The 14173-nt window shown below is 33.5% G+C and overlaps 1 protein-coding gene across 2 annotated transcripts; it reads right to left on the reverse strand.

The window, feature by feature from the left end:
• Window positions 1-6701: 6701 nt before the first annotated feature.
• LOC139891995 (shaggy-related protein kinase epsilon-like) lies at window positions 6702-12994 on the reverse strand. 2 transcript variants are annotated; one of them, XM_071875018.1, is made up of 13 exons: window positions 12802-12994; window positions 10192-10362; window positions 9999-10091; window positions 9772-9831; window positions 9397-9669; window positions 9220-9291; window positions 9080-9136; window positions 8318-8458; window positions 8176-8226; window positions 7973-8068; window positions 7804-7887; window positions 7155-7257; window positions 6702-7032 (listed from the first exon to the last, which is right to left on the reverse strand). In XM_071875018.1, exons 2-13 carry the CDS (start codon window positions 10309-10311, stop codon window positions 6950-6952), a joined length of 1233 nt encoding a protein of 410 aa, XP_071731119.1. In that variant the 5' UTR covers window positions 10312-10362; window positions 12802-12994; the 3' UTR covers window positions 6702-6949. The 2 variants fall into 2 exon arrangements, with proteins under 2 accessions (XP_071731119.1, XP_071731120.1); XM_071875019.1 differs by having other exon boundaries at window positions 10192-10376.
• Between the last annotated feature and the right edge of the window lie 1179 nt (window positions 12995-14173).

Consider the following 14173-nt stretch of genomic DNA (forward strand, 5'->3'; position numbering starts at 1 on the left):
TCTTATTTCATCAGGGTTTGAATATTTCATTAGTGTCTCACGAAAAATCAATTAGGGTTCGTTGATTTGAGTGATTAATGAGGATACGAATCCATTGAATTATATGAATGATTAATGCGGATTCGATGGTTCATCTCGTTACTCAATTTGATCTGTGAAATATTATATTAGGTATGCTACTAGCATTTTCTATGTTAGTGTATCAAGTGATTCGATTTGACTTTCATATTTTTCTATTTTCCAACAAAGAATCTTCCATAATGATTATCTTTGATGTATAATCATGAGTTTATGTACTTGAATTAGTCAAGTAGATATAGATTTTCATATGCTGCTCTGAGTGTCTCAAGTTACGTTATAATACTATTAAAATTATTCAATGGATTTTGATATTGATCAACAGATTTGAAGAACGAAATCCAGTCAAGTTCAATCACGATGATTGTCAACATGAATTATGAAAATCGGCAACGACAGGTTATTCTATTGATTTAATATTTTTCCTCTGTTCTTATTGCAAAATATATGCACATCACGCATAATCTTCATTCCAATTCCTACATTCGATATTTTATCTTTTGTTTCATATAATTAAATAACTTTATAACTAATGCAGAATATTCTCTAAAATGTATGATAATCTTTATATTTGATATTTTTTGATTTTTTATTTCCCTGTTTTAGGATAGCTAAATAAAGCAACGATATGTTTGATATCTTATTTAAGGAAATTATTCACACGGTTATAATCATAATTCATAATCATCATTTAAATATGATTATAATCTAAAATGTTATCTTAAAATAACCTCAAACAAATTCCCCTAAATTAAGGGATTTTAAATTGGTCAAACCAATTAAGGGTTGTATATGTTAATGACAAATCAATTATCCATATTTATTTGTGATTTTGTTCCTCTGTTTTCACTATTTAAACTGTTACCCTTTCACAATTCATCTCACATTCAATCAAAACACAGAAGCAGAACTACAACAAGAAGTAATATCACAAGAATGTCTGGATTAGAAGCCTTCACTTCTCTGAATCAAATCACCAAAGGGAGAGATGACCAGAAGGTGAGAGTCAAGGTGCATTATATCTGGAAGAAATTCTGGGTCAACAACCCATCTCAAGTGTCCTCAATAGAGATGTTCTTTGATGGTAAACCATTAACACAACGGCCGCTTGAACAACCACCGTTTGCACCAACAAAGGTTGATTAATTTTATGCTTTTGTTCATATATTTGAATCGTTAATATTAATTTATTCATATTCATATTTTTCATCGTACTGCAATATAAATAATTTGATCCTTTTGTGGCTTTTGTATTGATCATGTCGTTAAAGAATTTTGATTTGAAATGCAATATAAATAACTTTGTTTTGCATTTGTTCATATATTTGCAGTTTGCTATTTGCAAATGTCCAACGTCATATCACGTAAGATGATTGCTATCAAATATATTATGTATCTTCCTTATATTTTAAGTTATTAAAATATTAAAATATAGGTGTCAGAAGATGCTACGATGAAACGAAAAAGAACAGTTGAAATTATACATAAATCTGTTGCTTGATTTTATATATAAATCTTAGCCTCATTTATTTTGTTTTTTCTTTCTTAATTTTTATTGTGTTAGATAATTTTCCTTACAGTCGTAGATATTCTCAATATCATAAAACAATATTTTTTCAGTTTGGCTACCCCGTGTCTCTAGGGTTAGAGTTTATCTATGTCTGCTATCATTGTTACTATGGAATTACAAATTGTATATGTGGTGACTGTGGTTCTTCAGTTCGGGTCTGAATGTTAATATGGGTTGGAATTGCCACTATAGTAGTGATATGGTTCAAAATTTTTGCATTGTCCCAATCTGGGAGAAAATTACCACTGCAGAGATGGTTTGGGTTGAAATTGCCACTACACAAGGTTTGGGTCAACTTTACTATTGTGCAACTTTTATGGGTCAGTTTTACTTCTTGCTCTGTGATATGTGTTAGATGTATTTAGTTAGATTATACTTGAGTCAACATTACTGCCATGAGACTCTTTTAGGTCGAAAGTACATCTATGTTAATGAACTGGGTCAAGATGGCCACTTTATAATTGAAATGGGGCATAGGTCAAGATGACCACTTTATAATGTACGGAGTACTTAGTGATGAGTGGTTTTTTTTTTTTTACAACAACAACAAAAAAAATTGTATGTTTCATCATTACATTGTAATGATTTGTTGCTAACTTGCTACTGAGTTTTCTTTTTTTCTAATCTTTTGCAGGTATATAACTATGACAATTTATTAAGTTGATGCTACTATTTGAGGTGTGTTATTTCTTCGATGTGGCGATCTGGCTATATTTTGTTGGAACTGTGATGTGGATTCTATTGTCCAATGGTGAGTGAATATTCGAATAAATCATATATATAATCGGTTATATTGTCACCCATGACTAATCAGATGTTCCTGATTAATCCTTTCTAATCCCGACTGATCTCCGTTGACTTAGGGTTGACCGATTATTGTACCGACACTGATGATTTTGAAGTTTAAAATATCATAACCTTATACTCAACTTTATTTACTTTTTTGACTGAGATTTAATGAAGATTTTCGTGCAGTTTTACATTTTTATCATGCGAGTTTGCATCAATGGATGTGAGTGATGTATTGGAAACGGCTGGCACAATTCTTCTTAACTTGATTCCTTGATGTTCTTTTTAAAAGTGCTTTCCAAGTGCGCGAAAGTGGAGGAATCGCAAAAGGTAGGTGTTTACTGTTTCAATAATTTGTTGTCATGTTAGAGGAAATTATTTAGACTCGAATTGACTCTTTCATAAACAAATCTTTGAAATTTTCATCGCTAGCATCGATATGTGTGTTGTTTCTAGTGGATTTTGCATGCTAATAATGGACAACAACTAGAGAGAATAACATGAATAATAGCTACTCAAGATACTATCCACTTAGTTCCAGTCCGTATTGTACATCGTAAGTAACAAATAAAATAGTTCTCACACATTTTTATATATTTATAGTAAGTAGGAATTGTGACCCATTGACTTATGAATAGGTCGTTTTGGGTGATATTTATCTCCAACGAGTCAACAAATCGGTCTTGCAACATGTGCATAAGTAGTTACTATAATGTTACTCACGTGTTTTCACAATATGCTGATGACATAATAAAGCAACAAATATTAATTCTGCTATTAATAATATAGCACTACTCAAAAAGAATTATACTTCTAAATATTTTATATCTTCAAGTGCAATGTTGAATTCGTTAATACACAGTTACTTTTTCCAGTTTCCGGTACTGCGTCACCCGAAGTTAGTTCAACTGAGCACTCCACAATGAGGTTAATTTCTTACAAAAATGTGTTTTTCAAATTAATGAGTATATTTGTAAAATGTTAATAACCATCAACGTTGAGATTTTGTGAAATTAAAGTTCGAGCCTCTGTGAATAATTTTTATTTTTATGTGTGTAGGTCTCTATTGGATGAAAATTAACGAATTTTGTTGGGAGGGTGATTTGGAGCATATATATATATATATATATATATATATATATATATATATATATATATATATACACACACACACACACATAATTATTTGACATACAGTTTTTTATTGTTTCATCTATATCAAATATGACATGTTACATTTTCTGTTATTCTGAAATGCACAGTGGCAAAAAATCAATTGTACTTTCCGGGGTCTTCATGCATCCCAGTTGGCGAACTTAGTGACATTTACTCTTCAAATGCTAATCCGAATGTCATTTTGATACACAACGACAGATTTACAGAATCACATGGTAACCGGATAGAGTCTTTATAAAGTCACATATTGTAGCTTACCTTCAATACAGTACTTATTTCTGAATTTTAACAGAAATGCCAGAAGTCGGGAATCAGCTTTATAAAGACTGGGGCCTATTCATGAACAACGAGATGGAACAAATGTTGGCATTCAGGTCAGCGTTAATATCAATCTAGACAAGTGATTATAAAGGAGTCAATATATTTTACAAGGATGTTTCCATCTTATATTTGTATCACATGCAGTATAATTAATCATTTTCCAAAATTATTGGCTCCAAATGTGTTCGTATTGGCTGCACATTGGTCCTTGATGAGTTATATTAGTCTACTAACGTTCCTATCATGGTAGGCTGTCACTTTGATGCAATTTGATGTGCTATTTTTTTTTGTCATAGTAGTTAATAATCGTTTATCATTCCTAATGAATTTGTTGTGTTGTTAACAAAATAGTTTGTGTCACTGCTTATTGATTTTTCCTATGCTTCTAATATTTTATATTGGAGATGATAAATATGCGTATAGACAGTTGGGTCCCAAATTAGCTTGATCTTACGAGGTGTTGTTTCAGGATGCTTGGAACTTCAGAAAATGGACGGAACATCTGATTGGAGGTGTTGATGTCAATGTGAATGCAGGTACTGATTAGTAACACGTTTTTAAATCACCAATTGATCCCACCTGGCAATAATAATCATGTCTCTGAATGGTTCTTTAATTGATATTGATGTTATTGATCTTTTTATATATTGTTTTTTTCCGTTCTTTTGTTAATACCAACAGAGGTGGTTCTATTAACCCATTTACGTATAGATGGGTCAATTCGGGGCTTGGTTTATTTCTAACGTTGCAAATCACCACAAGATTTAAAAACGAAAATAGGTCAAATAGGCCTAAAGTTAGCATGTTGTTACAAGCAACAAAGTTGGTGACATCAAGCCTGTCACAAAAGGTATATACAAATCCATCTTATTTCACATTCTTAAGTGGGTATTAAGAGGTGGAAATTCTAACCCATTTAATCTATGAATGGAAGTTTGAATTTCGTTATCTATAATGTAGTCAAATAAACAAATTTTGGAGGTGCCGATCTTGAAAATACGGTTGCAAACAGTGAAATGGGTTGAAAATCCAAATTTAGTGAAAGGCTTAAGAAATGGCATTAAAGTGTTAGCAGGTTATTTAACTGTAGTCTGTACACATAACTACTTGCAATTTGGTCGGACAAATTAACAGAATATATTCTTATTTTCAGAGGCATTGCTTTATCAGTTCTATTACAGCTGCTCCTTTAAGTTTATGTGTTAGTACATTAAGCTACCTTGTGATTGACGTTATACAACTGACTAGCTCGCAATATGCATGTCATCGTTTTCGTCCTATTACTTTCTCGGTGACTTAATAGCAAAGCTTTATCAGCAAAGCATTTTTGTTGTTACCCTTGCTACCTCTAAAGGCTCAGCAACCGAATAGAAGCTCAAGGCTGCAGCAACAATCTAACTACCTCTTCCTTTAATCTTTCAATTCAAAGTGCACATAATCAGTTCATGGGCTCATATAAAAAGTTTCTATCTAGTGCATTGTCCCAAGTAAAAGTGTGCTGCATATATATCCGCGACTACAATAAAAATAAATCAATGTCATTTTAGACAATAATTAGAGAATGACATCCTCCCACAAACATGAGAAGTGGATAGAAATCACAACTAAGATTGTCAAATTAATAGCCTTTTGACCATTTACTTATTTAATGTTTGTTTTATACTTATACTTATATTTATATATCTCATATTTTGTTTAACTACATTCTTTGCCTTCTTTTGTTTATTATACATAATAATTTGTGGCAAATTTTTACGCTAGCGAACACATAATTTATCATATTTAAAAATTGCATTTCCTAAACCCGCGAATTCGCGGGTCTTAAGCTAGTTAACCTTTATTCAATATGGGTACAAGCGAAGGACCAACAGAGCAAAAAAGTCCATTATATTTATATGTTCGAAAACCTTTAATTATTTCATTTTTAGCTTTTTCCGTAATTTAAAAGCGTCACCCACTTAAAGTAGCATGACTTATAATAATATATCGCAATTGTAGTTGATTTCGAATTATCTCAGTGAGCTTTTGATTGTCGAAGTGGTTGAACAGAAGCCCTTGCTGAAGGACAAACCTTGTAAAATCTAACTGAAGAGTTTCGTGATTGTATGATGTTGCAAACATTGATCCGGTATGCGATTCAAATGATAACATTGATCCGGTTCGATCCAGATCGGATCTCCAAAAGCAAATCAGATTTTTTCAGTTCGATTCTTTGTTTTGATTTCGGATCGGATCCGGATCTTTGGATCGGATCTTTTGCCCATCTTTAACTCCCGGTGCTCTTATAAGACCCACTTATATAAAAATAAATGTGGAACCATCTTGGTATGAAGCCGCGTCGTTCGATTGGCATTGGCTGACTTCCTTGGCGTCTGCTTTTTATAATTGTCTGTTCCTTTTTTCTTTTTCTTTTTTTATCAAACTGAAACACTCGAGTCTAACACTCTAACCAGGTTTAGGCTTAGCCATATCATGCCCTATATATGCTACTCCAGGCAAGCTTTGTGTCAAGTTTCTAAAGCCTAAGCATCAATGTAACCACTTCCACCATGCCCAGTTTTTTAATCATGGTTTCAGGTTGAAGCTGAGCTAAAGACTGGACCCAATCTTGGAATCATTTAAGCGTACCTAATCCAACTAGTCACACACTCGGTTTTGGTCCTAGCTACCTCTACACCACCAGTTGAGCAAGAAATACAAAACTATACACACGATTGTATTGAAAGCAATTATAAATTCAGTCATGCCAAAATATATATAAAATATATCTAGGAATCCACAACTGATTTTGCATAGATTAGATAGCAATACAACAGCCGTACAAAGCTACAAACATGCATCACTTTGCAGCATTTTGCGCACTAAATCAAACGACAAATAAACACAAATAGTAAGAAGATTCATATCTTTCGCGAATAATCTAGCAAACAAGCAAAGGAGGTAAGACACTTGCCAAAGTCTTAAGTGAAAGATACAATACAATAATCTGGTGCGTGCTTTGATAACATATCTTAATTAACTGGCAACCATGGGACACTGTTTCCGAGCATGCTCTGGTATCAGTTTAGCCAAAAGTTCAACCGACGCTCCTTTTAGCTCTGTAATGAAGCATTACGCAAACAATAAATAAATCGGCAAAAGAACGATAATTGATAAAAATTTAAAGACGAAAAACACTGGATAATAATATTAAAATAATATAAGAAGATAAGAAGTTAACCTTGAGGCTTGAAATTGAATAGGGGTGGCAAAGGACGTCCATTTGGTAGACGAGTGTTTGGATCACGAAGCTCGTTGAAGAATGGGTGGATACAGGCTTCCAACTGTAAAAAAGATATAACACGCAACGTTGAAGCAACTTGGTATCTATTTAGCATCTGTCGCTCTTCAAATAAATGACAAAACAGGAGGGAAATTTTCATTTTAACGTTTTCATCTCCAATTATGTATACTTTACTTGATTGACAATTGCGACCCACCGACTACCATGCGAGTTGATATGATTATAGAAGGTTCTGAATGTCGTCATAAGCATTATTCGAATAATAGATTATTGGTTAAATACTATAATTTTTCTAATCAAGATTGATAAATTAACGGCCCAACTCAAACCACAGATAAAACTCTCCTTACAAGTTTTGACTGAACCCAACTAACTCAACCTGTCTATTTTAAAATTTACCTCCTCTAATTCTATTACTATTCATCTATGTCATCGAATAAAGGGTAGCAAAACACAACTTCTCGCAAAGCTAAAATGCACAACGTTAACGGGCCACCCAACAAACTTAAGAAACAATTACAAAATGAATAGAAACATAATCGATTCTGAATATGTAAAGACCTAAGAGATGGTGGCAGTCACTTACCGCAGTGCACCTCAAGTTTGGAGAATATTGGAGGAGTCTTGAAACAAGATCTACAGCTTCCGGGGGCATCCGCTTGTGAAAAATCTTGTTCACATTGTAGTGTGTCAGACAGCTATATACTTAAAATCTTTAGAGGATAAGCATTACCACTTCGAATATTTAAACTTACTTTGTGCCAGGGGTGAGCCTTGATTTGTGGGAACTTAAACTCTGTGTAGTTTGGGTTCATGCATTTTATTTCTTCACGAGTTGGGGTACCAAGGACCTACATCAATAATGCAAGATACGAATAAATAAATATACACCAGAAATAATAAAACGTAAATAGACTGAAATTTGTATATGAATATCATAAAATGCTCATGAACTTACCTTGATAATCTCGACAAGCTGGTCGACACCACTCTCACCTGGGAAAAGAGGCTGAGTACAGAATTGCAACAAAGGGTACGTAAAGAAAACATAAACTTGTATCTGATAGCTACATATAAAAGGATTATGTTGTGCAAAGAACCTGTCCAAGTAGCAGTTCAGCAAGAACACAACCAACTGACCAGATATCAATTGCAGTCGTGTACTCAGTTGCCCCAAAAATGAGTTCAGGTGCACGGTAGTATCGAGAACAGATGTAAGATATGTTAGCTTCCCCTTTGACCTGTTAAAAATAAGAGACTGAAATCATTGGACGGGTAAATTACTTTTTATAATTATGATACCTAAGGTAAAATTACCATTAAGCTATTAGTTTCAACTAAGATTGGAGGCAGCAGTAAGGGCGAGCTGTGTAATGGAAACAAAACAGGTTTCTATGTAACGGAGGGACTTTAGCACTAGTAAAATACCTCACTCACAAACACTTGTCTATTATTTTCATTCACACACACAAACAAACAAAATTCTATATATACTTGAGGTAATAGATCAATTAACGAACAATATAGATACATTTTTTACCTTATTTTTAAATAATAAGATTATGGAGGTTTTACACATTTAGAGGAGACAATGAACTAATCTAAACTGGTTTGATCTATTCCCCCGTACCACAAACTTTTAATTTCCTTAGTCTGAGATTAAACGCAACTTGAAACGACACATTTATAAGTAAATGGCAACTTGCCACTTCTATCTAACCAATATTATTACGTTGTAAAAACAACTTAATCCATTAAGCTATTGGTAGTAAAATAACAAAGGGACCTATTCAGATCTCAGAAAAATTGTAGTAGGCATACTTTGACCTTCTAATAAACGTGAAAGCAGGCAAACATATTACCAGAACTTTTGCGCTCCCAAAGTCACAGAGTTTGAGTTGGTGAGAATGAGGATTCACCTGCACAGCAAATTGTGTACAATGTGAGACAATGTAACAACAAAACTTTTTATTAGGGTGAGAGATAAGTTTTGGATGTGTACCAAAAGATTTTGGGGCTTAATGTCTCTGTGGCAAACCCCAATAGCATGAATATATGCCAAGGATCTAAAAATCTGGCATAGAGTCAAGGTCACTTTATTAGCCTCGTGACTCAACAAGCTTTATAAATGGAAGATAAAGGTTAAACTAAAAAAGGCCTTTCGCATGAATAAACAGACCTGATAAGTATAAAGTTTGACATATATCATAGGCATCCTCTGATTTGCCTTACTGTAGTGTCTTGCTACACGATAGGCTGTTTCTGGAACATACTCGAGAACCAGATTGAGATACAGCTCATCTTTGTCAGTGGTCGAGAAGAAGCAGTGTTTGAGTGAAACAACGTTAGGATGATCAAGAAGCCGCATGGTTTGCAATTCACGGTTCTTGTATCGTTTATCTTGCAACACTTTTTTAATAGCAACAGCTTCTCCAGTTTCCAAGCACTTTGCCTGCACAAGTCTACATCTCAAACCTCTGCTAGATAACATATATGTGGGTAGTACCCATCCATTAGATGGTAACTATTCCAAAGAATATTCTTTAATAATTACCTGAAAAACGATTCCAAAAGAACCTTGACCAACTACACGTTCTGCCATATAACTTATTGTCTGCAGTTGATAATTATGCAAAGATAAATCAAACATTATCATAAGCTACAATAGTTAAGACACTTCAAGAGCAACTATATAAACTCTGTCAAATTCAAAATAGTTTAATGCCCGCAAAGTGTATCCTTTTTGGGTAAGCTTATATTTCAACAATGATCAAAGATTACCTGTTTAGGTTGACCATTTCTACCTCCAATAGTAGTTACAATGATGTGGCCAGTTTCAGTACCATGACCATCAACTACTGTTGCCTCCATTTCCTGAAAGAAAGTAGCATTTAGCAACAACTGCACTATTAACACACCAAATAAATAGCTTAAAAATGTTTAGAAAGATTTATGCTGGAGTCAAAAAGTCAACCTTTTCAACCTTGTCATCTTTAATTGTCATTTCATTGATCTCCCCGGGAAGTTTTTCAACAAACATAGAATTCCCTCCAATCTTTTCAACAGCAGTAGGAACCATCCCAGAAGACGCCATAATAGAAGAGACTTGTTATTATAACTTAGGCAGAAGCCATCATGCAAGTATCTGTGTAAGCAAAACTATAGAAGTTCAATGTAAGTACTAAATATACCCCACAATAGCTGCTATTTCTTTCACATATTCCACTTCCAAACAAGATGAAGTGCCCATACAACAGATATCAAAGTACTAATCAACGATCAAATGCATGACCATGCTTTTACAGCAACCTTCTTAAAACTCAAACTTCTAAAGACACATGACGCTTATGGCACTTTTTTAGTTTAGGCTAGCATATCAATCCCTTTAGACATCAGTGTTTTAGGGTACACATTTAAGGGTATGGCTACTTACTTATTTCTTTTTTTAAAGAAACATAGAATGTACAATTGAACAATATACATATACAATAAATATTAATCCAGCACAGTGAAGCACAGTGCATGCTGTTGCGTATTGGCCCACAGCAAACACTACATTAGCTCAACACATGCTATTGTGTACTAAATTCATATTTTATCTTAGTTTCCTTTTTAAAAAAATATTTTATTTTATAGTATAAAATAGAATTATAGATAAAAGTTCAGATACGATTATTTTGAATTTCTTGTTTACAAGTGTGTACCTGTTCATAACCATTTTGTATTTTGATTTTGTGATCTATGTGTCTCAGTACCCGGATTGATGGTAATTCACTAATTGCTATATACTAACATCCAACATTAGATTTTGTTGGTACACTGAAGATCGATATTTAATTTTAATACAAATAATCAATGATTAATAATCTAAAGCATGTAACACAATACAAAGTACTAAATGACTTTTTCAACATACAAAGAACTTAACATCAAAGGGGCTAGCTACCACCATTCCTTTTCTCTAACGAGATACATACTCATACACCCTAGTCTAGATTGGGACTTGAACCCCCAACCACTTGTAGTGTTATGACATCTGACCGCAACATTTGAGTACTACAGTTAAGAAAGCTATGCCTTTGGCTACCAAACTGCCTGGCTATTCAGATTTCAGGGAGCATTATAAGTTTGTCCTTGTTCAGTAACAATTCCCGTGGTAAGTAGTTTTTCAAACCTTTTTACTTGACATAAAATTAATAGGTACCAGACTGCCTATTAGATGTATACTCCGTAATTGTTTTTAGTATCACGAGTAACAGATATGGATTCTCATCAATGTATTCATGAGTGATCAAATTCTAGATTAGTGGTTGTGCAGTTTATGCAGTCTAGTAGTCTACAATAGCAATTGAGCTTCTCTCCCAAACTAACATTATAAAAGCTAAAAAACATAGTGTGTCATTAAAAGAAGTTAACAGGAGAATAAATTCATTTAGAGAATATGCTAAGATCAACAAACGGTACATACGTGATCAAGGAAAAATTAAAATTGGAAATTTGTTGTAGGCTACACGGGGTTCACCTGCAGCCTTACAATGAGTTATATGATCAATTGACCGTATATACGAGTAGATATGCATTAGTGCATCTGGCAATCAGAAATCTACGAGTTGTCAACCTAAATGGTTGTTGATAGCCTTTCAAGACAACAAAGACTCGTGTAGATGCATCCTATTTGGTGATGTCATCTCAGAAAAGGTCAACCTAGAGAGACTATTTACTAAACCAACATCTCATCTACCAGACACAGTTGTCTGCATGAAATTTCGAACACAACTAATTTTTCAGGGCCTCATATGATTCTCCTAGTAATAATTATAAAAATATCTTATAACTAGCAAATCAGTTTGACCGTCCTAAAAACTAATACTAACTGTTAGGAGATCTTGGAATAAAAATGAAAATAGGTACACTGGCAAAAACAAGCATTACCATTTCCATAGCTAGTTGCTTACAAACAGTCCCAGCAAGCGGAAACTCAACGACATGTCTAATCGTAACTCTCAACTCTCCTTTAAAAAAATCCCACACGTTTAACCGTACAACTACAAGCGCAAGCGCCACTAATTTATCCTTCCAAATTAAAACATCAACACATCTGCAAACCGGAGCCAGCAGAAGCGTTCAATATGGTATAATTTCCGCATACTTGATAATTAGGAGTTCTATTCGTAAACATTAAAGTATTAAACTCTACAAAACTCTCACGAAATATACAGATATGTACCTAAATAGCCCACCTTAAGTGATCTATTCTGTTTATAATGATAATATATCATATTAATCATATTAATAACTTCAGTTCAAGACACGCAAATCATGATCATTGATGTTACAAATTAGCAATACACGAGATGCATCTTAAAGATATTTAGATCTTCAGGCTTTTTACTTCCTGCACGCAATTTCATTACTATTAAAAAATACCTAAATTTATTACGTAACCTAGACTAGATGATAAAGCATGATGACTTCTATGCATAATCTACGAATCATTGGGACTAACCACAAATTTTTATTGGCTTCTAATCATCATTTTAACAGAATACAAAAAATTAGGGCAAATATGAACAGAAACATTTACCTGAACGCTGCAGCTGAATTAGCTCAAAATTTATAAAAATATCGTTAAAAACAAGCAACAAAATCACAATCAAAATGTTGAAATCGTTGTTAGGTGAAAGTATGCAGGGAGTATACGATGTTTCAGAGATCTTTCTAACAAGCTTTGACCATGTGAGACTATTAAGCCGATGAATTATTTAACTAAAATTTTTTTTTATTTTATTTTTGTTGATGAGCGGATTTGAAATGTTTTATGAATTTGGTTTAGGAATGGATTTGAAGTCCGGAGACCAGGGAGGAACGGGAGAAGGGTGCCACGTGGAATTTAATAAATGGGGATCTCAATTATATTGCTGGGTTGTTAACGTACAGCTACAAAAAATTAAATTAAAATTAAAATTATAAAAAATGGAAGTACAGCTAAAGCTACGGTTGGTGGGGTTTGTATCTTTGTTACGCGGTGTTGTGTTGTAACCGTATGCATTTATGGTTAAGATTTTAATATAAGCTGATTTTGTTGGAGAACCAGATCAGATACTAGTAGAAAGATGTTAATCTCTTAAGATTAAAAGGAGCGCCCTTAAGTTACTTTGCAACGGGTTGATGATTTTAAACTTGTTCAAAAGCAAGTTTGGATGGAGGAATTACACAACAAATCTATTGACGAACATATGTGTCTTTAGTACATGTACGAAGTATGTAATCGAACATGGCTTCAAATTTTTAATGGGCCTCAAATTTTAAAAAACCTATATAATATTTATTTATTTATATATCGTAACAGAATATCCTACTTGCAGTTCATGTCACTAGAAAAACTTAATAGACTGACGTTTATATGTATGTATTAAAAAAAAATACTATAATAAGTGTATCGATTATAGAGTTGACCAATAACTTCGCTACAAAAAAAGTTTGGATGATAATTTTATTAAAAAAACAGTTTAGTTATAACGGGTTGACAACTATTTGAGAATGACACATTACTACGGTTAATGATTACAAAGGCTTAATAACGTCCACTCCTCCATGCAATGTTCTATATCCACCCGAATTTTCTGAACGCATTGCTAATCAGTAATCACCATAGGATTAGTCTTTCTAGCATTGTTTCCAATGTAAACAGTTGAAAAGCTTTTCGCCTGTCTTTTAGAGTGGTCCTGTTTTTTAGAATACCAATCCTCCCGTTCTTTATATTTACCTTGGTCCTTACTCTTAGAGTTACTTACATCCTTACTCTTTGTGACCCGAGACGAGCTGTTTCTAACCACCACATTTGCATAAGACTGAGAACGTGATTGTGAAAGGTTTGTGGTTGTTGGTAATGAATTTGAAGGAAATTTAGTAAGATTGGAAAAGAAAATGGGAGCGTTGTAAAGGTTGGGTTGTGA

This window comes from Rutidosis leptorrhynchoides, chromosome 2 (genome assembly GCF_046630445.1).
Source record: "Rutidosis leptorrhynchoides isolate AG116_Rl617_1_P2 chromosome 2, CSIRO_AGI_Rlap_v1, whole genome shotgun sequence".
NCBI lineage: Eukaryota > Viridiplantae > Streptophyta > Magnoliopsida > Asterales > Asteraceae > Rutidosis > Rutidosis leptorrhynchoides.